Source organism: Apteryx mantelli, chromosome 3, assembly GCF_036417845.1.
Source record: "Apteryx mantelli isolate bAptMan1 chromosome 3, bAptMan1.hap1, whole genome shotgun sequence".
NCBI classification, from domain to species: Eukaryota; Metazoa; Chordata; class Aves; order Apterygiformes; family Apterygidae; genus Apteryx; species Apteryx mantelli.
The window spans coordinates 98,054,937-98,065,164 of NC_089980.1; the positions used below are offsets into that span (position 1 = coordinate 98,054,937).

At 40.6% G+C, this 10,228-nt stretch overlaps 1 protein-coding gene across 1 annotated transcript in view; it reads left to right on the forward strand.

Moving 5' to 3' along the window:
* The window catches only part of LOC106489629 (gamma-aminobutyric acid receptor subunit rho-2), a 41,519-nt gene extending 33,885 nt beyond the window's left edge, over window positions 1–7,634 (forward strand). Inside the window, exons 6-9 of the mRNA XM_013948821.2 lie at window positions 684–824; window positions 1,081–1,233; window positions 3,025–3,221; window positions 7,145–7,634. Coding sequence (XP_013804275.2) covers window positions 684–824; window positions 1,081–1,233; window positions 3,025–3,221; window positions 7,145–7,453 — 800 coding nt within the window. The 3' untranslated portion in view covers window positions 7,454–7,634. The remainder of the gene's footprint in view (window positions 1–683; window positions 825–1,080; window positions 1,234–3,024; window positions 3,222–7,144) is intronic.
* The last annotated feature ends 2,594 nt before the right edge of the window (window positions 7,635–10,228 follow it).

Sequence of the window (10,228 nt, forward strand, 5' to 3'; positions counted from 1 at the left end):
CTCCATCTCTAACAAGAGTCTGAGAAGAGTCTGGCTCCATGTTCTCTATAACCCTCTCTACAACAAGGCAGCAGCTGGATACCACCATAGACCCCTCTTCACGCTGAACAAACAGCTCCTCTCCTCTTATGTGCTCCAGCCCCTAACCATCTTAATTACCCTTTTTCATTCCTCATTCCTATCACGCTAGGTAGTTCTTCAAGTTTTGCGTTTACAGTCTTCAAATATTTCTAGATTGTTGCTTCAAAACATACCTGTCATTTTTGCTTTTATCATTTTAAGATAGTTTAAGCTGTCTGTGTTTCCGTCTTTCTCTAAATTCAGCCATTTTACTCATAGCTACTTCTTCTGAGTTATGAGTCCATGTTGCAAATCAGTTAGCAATCCTTTGTCTATATTTTTTGGTATGTGATGCTCAGAATGGCACCATTCTAGCTGTGTTTTTACCCATGTGGAGTAAAGTGAGGATGTGTTTCCCTGAATCAGGATAGTCTGGATTTCTTTTTGTTGCTATGGCACATCATATGGCAAGATCTCTTCAAACCACTGTCTTTTTCAAAATTTTTGGCGGCTTTACTACCTGCCAAAGATGCCTTTCTGTTTCTTAGTTTTCTCTGGATCTGTTAACCATTTTTTTCCTCCAAGCTAAAGCCACACTACATTGTGTTTCTTCTTTCCCTAAGATGCTTACACTGATGAAGATCTGATGCTTTACTGGAAAAATGGGAACGAATCTCTGAAAACTGATGAGAAGATTTCTTTGTCTCAGTTTTTGATACAAAAATTCCATACTACATCAAGACTGGCTTTCTACAGTAGCACGGGTACTGGCCTTTTCTAATTTAAATGCTATTTCTATATTAACTACTTGTGTGAGATCTCTCGTCTGACTTTGTTTGCACTTGTCTTCTGTGGTATGGCACTGAAATGTGATCTCCACTGTCTGGAGAATACATGATGATCAGAAATACCATGAAAGATTGTTTTCTCTTTTCTCTACTCTTTAGAAATAAAAGATCAAAAGACTGGTGTCTTACCATGCAAGCTGTTCTCACTGCTTCTGGCTTTCCTCTCTCTAAGGTTGGTACAATCGCCTCTACATAAACTTCACCTTGCGCCGACACATCTTCTTCTTCTTGCTCCAAACCTACTTCCCTGCCACTCTGATGGTCATGTTGTCCTGGGTGTCTTTCTGGATTGACCGCAGAGCAGTACCTGCCAGAGTCTCTTTGGGTGAGAGCAACTACAACAAGCCAAACAAGTGTTAAAATTTTTAAATGTGAACGTTTTTTTCAGGAAAGGAAATTTTCCACTTTGTTGGTTAAAGATATTGGAGAAGCAAATGTCTGTTTTATCTGATGATTAATATAATGTAAAACTTGCAGTTTGTCTTAAGTCCTTTGTCAAAGCAGTCCTCCTGACTGATATTTAACTCATGTCAAAGAGCTCTCTTTTTAAAAAGAAAGACAAGCAGAAAAGAGAGATTTCAATATTTATGAGTCAATGAATCAAGATTTCTCACCATTGTCCAATCCTGCAGTCCTGAGACAAACATTGCCATCAGTGATGGCGGATTTTTATAGGAGTTTAGGCACCGACAGAGAGATATGGGTTTCTGCTATGATTGTCATGAGTGCCTAGAATTAGATCCAGAAAAGGATCTTGCTGTGTCCCAGCTGCCCTAGTGGGTGCCCCAGTACAGGTACGTGTCTTCCCAAACTGCCGGCACCTGTGCTGTGGCCAGTTGCCTGCTCCAGGTTGCCTGGAGGGAGTCAGCCTGGCATATCTTCACAAAGTTAGGGAAGAAAGGCAGCAGGGCATCAAACCCTATTAACATCTACAAACCTAGATGTTCCTCAATCTATCATACCTCTGGGGACAATCAGAGCACCTCTGATAAAAGGATAAAACCAGTATATTAGCCCTACAGTTTGTCTCAGTCAGAGAGCTGTACACTGCAGCACACATATGAGAAGAGACAGCCAAGAGTCTACTTCACTGAAAGAAGTGTGTACAGTGGATATTATTAAAAAAAAAAAAAAGATTCTGTTTAAAAGTGTAGAACAGTAGCTGTGCTTCCAGTGGTCACTAGTTTAAAATGGCTGAAGAAGCTATGAATGCTTTTTGGTTCTGTTTTCTATATTTAAGAGGCTTTGGAAACTTGTAAACATTTTTCTTTGCATGACTATCTAGACAAAGTATATATTATTTTGCATGATTTTATCTATATCTGTATAAATATATATATACATACAGCAGTATATATATATCCACACACACACACACACATATATATATGGAGAGAGAGAGAGGAATGCATACACACACACACACACACACACGTGTGCGCACACACACACATATAGTATAATGACTGTTGTTCGAAACTTTTTGATTCCCATACCTTGAACTATAGGTTTATCAAGATTCCTTGAGATAAAAACATAATACCTTCTTTTGCACTGTTTCATGCAAAACATTTCTACAGCCACACAGTATAGATTTTATCTTCACTGCTCGTCCCTTTTGAGGTCAGTGATTTACATCAAATCTTCTTTGGCTGTGACCAAAAGTCAGTAACTACTAGGTTGCTTTCTGATGGTCCCAGTAGCACAGATTGGTACAGCTAGAAAACAAGAGTCCTTTTCACCACTGGTATTAGTGGACCTGGCTCTAAGCACTGTGTTAAAGCAAAAAAACTTGTCTAAAGGAAATCAGAGCAACTTCCTCAGAGGAATGAGGCATCCTAACCCTGCAGGTTAAGGAGGGAGATAAATGCTAACCGTAGTGAAACAAGGGTTACTCCATCGTTCCTCAAAACTGAACCCATCATGTGCACAGAAGTGCAGGCAGTGGAGTGGTTCTATATTGGCTGGAGAGATACTTATCACTGAATGCATCAAATCGAATATCTGTAAGCCAATGTAGAGAATAATTTTGGGGCTTTTTGAGACAAAAATTCTACATTAGTGGTCTTCTGGACTGTATCAGCCAATGGCATTTATTCCTCTTGCTTCTTTCCAGGGATAACCACCGTGCTGACCATGTCTACAATCATCACAGGAGTGAATGCCTCCATGCCCCGTGTTTCCTACATCAAAGCAGTGGACATTTACCTGTGGGTCAGTTTTGTGTTTGTCTTCCTCTCGGTGCTGGAATATGCAGCAGTGAATTACCTGACTACAGTGCAAGAGCGGAAGAAGAGGAAACTCCAGGAGAGGGTGAAAGAAACTTTTATTTTGTTTATCCATTTATTCTTTTCTTTTTTCCAGCTAATTGTCTCTATATTGGCTGTTTCATGTGTCTGTAAATAGGAAAACATTGATATCCATGTGTGTATAATTCAATTTGTTTACACTGCTCAACCTGATGCTGAAGTACTGATACCACAAAAACATGTGTTGGACTTATGGGTCCTTGTAGAACCAGCAAAGGAGAGGAGAGCATGATCAGAACTGGGGAAGTCTGCAACCTGGGACTGTATGGGGTTGATAACAGGGGAAACATTAAATCTGATATTTCACTGCAGATGCCACAACTGTTATATTTTTAAGTAAAGATAGTACTCAGAGTGAATTAATGTCCCCTCTCAATAGACAGCTTCACTCTGGAAACAGGATTCAATGAAAGTAATAGTAGACTTATTCCCTGAAACCAAACACATGCAAACAACATTCAGCCAATTTTATGTTTGTACTTTTTATGTGCTATGACAGGTCTTATCCTGCATCCTTGGAGATTTTCAAGACCCAATTGGATAAAGCCCCAAGCAACTTGGTCTGACCCTATAGCTGGCCCTGCTTTGAGCAGGTGGTTGAACGAGAGACCTTCTGATGTCCCTTCCAACCCCTTCTTCTTTGTTCTTAAGCAAAACACCATCATCCTTTGAGCACTAAGGTTTGGGACCCTTTTCTTCAGCCCCAACACATCCAGAACATCACCAGATTATACAACTTCATTCTTCCCATTAGAATCTAAGTCTACAGCTTGGTTACCTACCGCCTTTTGTTCCTGGAGAAACTGTTATTGGTATAGTATCAGTCTTTCAGAAATGCCAATGCAGACAGCATCTTTCTGATGATTAGATCGCGACATCTGAATCACTCTTTTGACTTTGCATTTCCTTCTCTTCCCCTTCTACTTCCTTCTATGGCATCCTTGAAGTATTGAACAGCTCCCCTACCAGCCCAGTACCTTTCCTAGTTGACACCTCATCAAAAATTGTCAGATACATTTTAAAAATTGATTGCAATAAATTCAATAAACTCTTGTGACAGAATTTTACCTATGTCCAAGGCCTTTTCAACAAGAGTGAGACTCTGGAAAGCTACTTAAACAGGCCCAGTGTCATCCCAATCTGCCTGTACATCTGGATATTTGATTTAGCTCTGCCCACATCAACCTAGTCCTCACCCAGGGCACAGCAGTTCTCTGCAACACAAGATAGAGTTGTTCTGTGCAAGAACTTTCTTCCTTCTCCCCTGAAAAAATAAAAAAATCCAGGATGAGTTGCATCAGGATCTTTATCCATCAGCTGATAGGTCCAGGAGACAGTTCTGGGCTCCCCAGTACAAGAGGGATGTGGCACTACTGGAGCAAGTCCAGCGAAGGGCTACAAAGATGATGAGGGGACTGGAGCATCTCTCTTATGAGGAAAGACTGAGAGAGCTGGGCCTGTTCAGCCTGGAGAAGAGAAGGCTGAGAGGAGATCTTATCAACGTGTACAAGTATCTGAAGGGAGGGTGTCAAGAGGATGGAGCCAGACTCTTTTCAGTGGTGCCCAGTGACAGGACGTGAGGCAACGGGCACAAACTGAAACACAGACAGTTCCATCTGAACATGAGGAAAAAATTCTTCACTGTGAGGGTGACAGAGCACTGGAACAGGTTGCCCAGAGAGGTTGTGGAGTCTCCTTCTCTGGAGATATTCAAAACGTGCCTGGATGCGATCCTGTGCAATGTGCTCTAGGTGACCCTGCTTGAGCAGGGGGGTTGGACTAGATGATCTCCAGAGGTCCCTTCCAACCTCAGCAATTCTGTGATTCTGTGATTGATTAATTTGATAATATTGATTACCACCAATGTTGGTAATGGAAACAAAGATAATAAGCAGCACGATTGAAGGGATTGTGATAAAATGTAGGTTAAGGACTCCTGAAGAAGCAGTAGAGATGGTTCTCACAGTAAATGCAGCTCTTGTCAGCCAGTGCTACTCCCCTGTGAAAGACCCAAAGAATCTGAATCTGAATACTTCAGACTGCCCAGAAATGGACTCCGTGTGGTGTCTCCACCAATACATTAAATGTGCCCAGGCAAAAGTCCGACTGGCATGGAGTATCTACTGTTAAAGCTTCTTTGCCTCAAATCCAGAGCGCTCACCTGTGAACTGCCTATGGGGAATAGGCTGGTGGTTGATGCTAATTCGTGAGCCATGCATGGGAAATTTTGGGTGCTAGTTGGCCTGAAAAAAAATGAGTCAGTCAAGTTCTCTGGCAGCATTTAATTTACTGGTGTAGACATAGCCTAAAATTATTGTGGAGTGAAATTATGTAACTAACTTCTGTGTGTATATGTCTGTGTGAAGATAGATGCAATTTAACACTGCATGGAAATTGCTTTCTAGTGTCTTGGGCTCCCTTGTCCGTCTGGGTGACTGTCAGTGCACACAGTACTTTAAGCAAAAGGGAATAACGCTATGCTCTCAAGCCAAACTGTGATTCCACCTGGGGGCTAAGGGTAAAACTATTGAATTTTTCTTCCAGTTGGGTCCTGCAGCAACTAGCTTATTGCCACTAACTGCTTACCACTTCACCCACCCACTGTCTCCTGGACCTATCAGCTGATGGATAAGGATCCTGATGCAACTCTCCTGGATTTTTTTATTTTTTCAGGGGAGAAGGAAGAAATAGGAGATATAGTTTATCTTCAGAGACAGTCAAAAATAAGTGTCTTTATGCAATAAAATACTCTCAAGTTCTATGTATACTTGCTTAGTATAAAATATGTCTCAAAACCCAGTTTATGTTCAGCTGCATCCATGGAGTGTTCTAAAAGATCCCCAGAGTGATGGGTCTAACAAGTAAAAAAAATGGGCTACAATCTTGTCATGTTTTTCCTGACATCATTTGCTGATGCTGAATCATTTGGTTATGACTAGAACACAGAAAACAATTCATAATTTGATTTTCATGTCATCAGTAAGCAATGTGATTGGTTGGTTAAAAAATTTGAGGAAAAAGCCTTGTGTCCATAGTTTCCTGAGTAGCATGCTTAATATACTGTATTTTCATGTATATATCTTTTGTTATTTTAGCTGAAGTTATCCTTGAAAACAAGTCCTTGGATAATCAAAACACTGAAGTCAGTGGAAGGGGGAATTTGGGGCAAAGTGCTATTGGGTAAGGAAAGCAGTCTGTGAGGGATCAGAGGCAGTAATTCCTAGGAGAAAGCAGGATTTGGAGTCCATTTTCCTTGCGTGCAACTATATAACCCATGTTGTTGAGACAGAACACCTACAGATTTTAAAGATGAAAAGACAGTTTTTGCAATTTGAAGTTCTAACTGTATTCAGTGTTTTTCTTAGACTTGTGGAATGAATTCTGGTGCTGCTGAAGTTAATGCAAATTTTGACATTGACTTCAAAAGGGCTGGGATTTTACGTTGGTCTTTTAACTAGTCCTTTCTTTGGTTTAAAATCAGATTTACAAAGGAAATATGTACATCTATGAAATCAGAACCTGGCTCTTTTTTCCATAATATTTACTGAAAAAGCTGTTTCCACAGATATAACTGCATCTTGCCTTTGTATATTTTTTGAAACAAAGAATACGTAACAAGGCATTTCAAAATAGCCATCCTGAACAGAGCTAGCTAAAAAAAACCTTTTGGTTAGCTTTTATATCCACTAAAGCACTTTTATAATCACTTGTTCTAAATCAGCTTGTCCAAGCAGTGTAGCTAAGCTACATGTCTTTCTTTTGGAACACGAGCATAAAAATGGGAGTTTTGCTGAAAGAGAAACTTACTGAATCTCAGCTAAAATTTCAAGTTCTACTATTTACAAGCTGTCTGTAAAAAGAAGGCATCATTTTTATTGCTAATGTATTCTTCCAGTGTTCAGCTATATTTCTTGTTTGTGCTCCTAGTTTCCATGTACGTGTGGGATACCTCATTCAAAAACTATGATGCTGGATGGAAACTACAGTGAATCTGATGCCAACAGCCTGGCAGGTTCTACGAGAAGCCAGATGGTCCCAGAGGAAGAAAAACAAGAAAAGATGGTTGTGCACCTGACTATGAGCAATGAATCTAATTCATCAAGGAAGAGAGGCCTGAAGGGCCATATGGGCCTGCGCATCATCCAGAATGCTCATGCAATTGATAAATACTCAAGATTAATATTTCCAGGCACCTATATATTTTTTAATTTGATATATTGGTCTGTCTTTAGCTAGGCATGCTGTGGCAGCAGTGACTGAAGCAGAAAACATTTACAAAGCTCTCTTTTGTTGGTTCTTTTTAAACCCAGTTTGGATGGGAAGCTAGAAAACTGATCATTTTGCTACTTCTTTGAAAGGTAGAGTGGAAGACACAGCCTCCAGTGGGCTCCATGCACAGGCATCATGGAGAAACCTGCCATGCTGGTTGCTGTCCAGCCCTCACCCCAGCTCCAATTCGCTTTATGATACATGCTGTTTCTCATACTTGAACATATGCACTCACTGTTTGCCCAAAAGATGCTGGACATACATTTGGAGCTGGCAATGCTGCTGGTGCTTGCCGTGCAATGCAAAACTACAGATAATGCTCACCTGGGCTGTCCTGATGGATTAGACTTGGTTTATGAACATCATGTGTCTTTCCATTGGCTTAGGAACAAGACCTCTTTGCAGCATGCAAATTCTGCTCTCTGGACAGGACTTGCATTGATGTCAATAGGACTATTGACTGGACAGGATCAACAGGGCTGGTTACAGAGTGCAGGTGACATATTTGAGTCTGTGGTCATTTTTTTCCAAATTAGAAGTAGGGAGTGATGATAAAGCAAAGCAGAGAAAACCATGAACTCGCAGAGAATGGCTTCCAGGGTTCATGGATAATCAAAAAAGGAAGTTTAGACAGGTTTAGTTAGTGTTCTCCCTTTAAGTGGAGCACAGCATGTGATATGTAGCACCTGCCCTCTAAAATGAGGGGAAACTGGTGTGTGGCATGCAGTTATTGCACAGGAATGGGCAGTGTCTCTGGGATCATCACTTACTCATTTCACAGCTGAAAGCAGAAACCAGTGTTGTTGAGGGCAGCGCTAGTAGCTTTCAAGGACTTTCCTCATCCTTATGAGGAAAGTGCAGCCCACAGGGAAACTGTGTATCCTGATATGCCTCTCCAAATATACACATTGTCCTTCAGTTTAGGCATTTTGGATCAGGAGGGAGAGATGCCTTCCAGAACCTCTCTCTGCAGAAGTATAGGCATTTCAGAAATGAAAGTGGCCAAAAATAATACTATGGGATTCAATCACGCACAAGCCTCTGGCTCGAAGGCCAAAATAAGTCCTGTGAAGCTGCTGGAGAATATTGTAGCAAGCTTCTGTGCTTGGCATTTCATTCTCCATCCCATGATATCTTCCCTTCCTTTGCTAAAGATGCTGACAGCAAGACACAAACGTTCCTGCGTGATAGCAGCAAGACAATGATGGCTGGGTTTGCGTGCTCTTTACTTTTAAATAAACACCATGGTTTTGTGGGCTGTGGAGGAGATTACGTTTATCAAAACATTTGGTTATCAAGCTGAAACTCAGCAGTGTGGGAAGAGCTTGAAGCGCGAAGACCCAGTATGGAAGTTAGAAGCCAATTCAACAATATGCTTAAATCATCTGACTAGTGTTTTGGACAGGGAGATTCAAATAAATCACATGGGTAATGGTACAGGCATTAAATCTCTAGCAATACCCTTGCATATACCAGATGTAACATCCACACCCCCTTTACCAGAAAAGCAGACAAAAATACTAATAAAACTGTAACTATTGACCGGGCTTTTAAATCTTCTGCTGACTGTAGCAGTAGTACTTACATCTTAAATCTGAAGGGGATTTAGAAGCAGACTTGGAAGTGTCAGCTCCAGAATACCCAGAATTTACTTATTGCCTCAAATATTGCTGCCTAAGTTGAAGTCTATTTCAATGGTCATACCGGTTTAGTGGAAACAAAATTGATTGATTAGAGAAACTAAAATCAAGAACTGTGTCCCGCTTTCATCACTCATGTTAATAACTGACATAAACAGAGTTCTGTGTGGTTATAAAAGACAAAAGTACAGCCTGGAATTGCTAGAGAGAACAGAAGGGAAGCCATGAAAAGACAGTATCTGGAAGGAAGGCTTGTCCTATATGCCAGCCTGCTGTTTCTTTCCCGTGCCATCAGACCAGTGTATTGACCACACATTACTCTTCTCAGAGCTGAAACCTGGATACCTCTCACATTTACCGGTGGAGGTAAAAATTAACTACTATAACGAGGCAAGAAATATTAAAGAAATAGCCTACTCAGCTTTTGAGAGGTTAAAACCCCTACATAACAAAATGCATTTCTTTAATATTAGCCCTTTTAAAACAAAAAAACACTGCCATGTTTAGAAAGCAAGAGGGAGCAAACTGAGGGGACTGTTCTTAGGCTGTCAGATGTAAGCTGGAAGAAGGTATCACAACAGTATGGTTAAATCACTGAGACAGGAAGTACGAAACTTGGTCTCATTTTGCCAGGATTTCTACATTGCCCTCAGCATGCCATTTAGCCTCTCAGTGCCTCAGCTTCTCCATCAGAGAAATGGGAAGCAATAATACTTACCTACCTCAGGAGTTGTCAGGAAGCTTAACTTACATATGTGTGAAGAATGATTGTGATTTCTGAACAGGAAACCTTGTGGGAGTCTGAAGTATTTTCTCTCAGTTACCAGTGAATTCTTCAGTTGTGTCCTCTGAATCAGTCCAGCTGGAAGAAATCAAAAAGATCTTATCAGATATAAACATGCACAAGATAAAATTGTTTCAGTTATATCAGCCATTTGGAAGAGTAAACAGGTCACTTTTAATTTGGGGGGAGGGAGTGGTATCTAAATATAGCCCAACAACCAAAAAATAAATATTTTCCATAAGTAATGCCTTCTGCCATACAAAAAAAGGTGTAGTGCTTTACTTTGCCATCTGTTTTTATTATGTCTCTTTTTCCCTT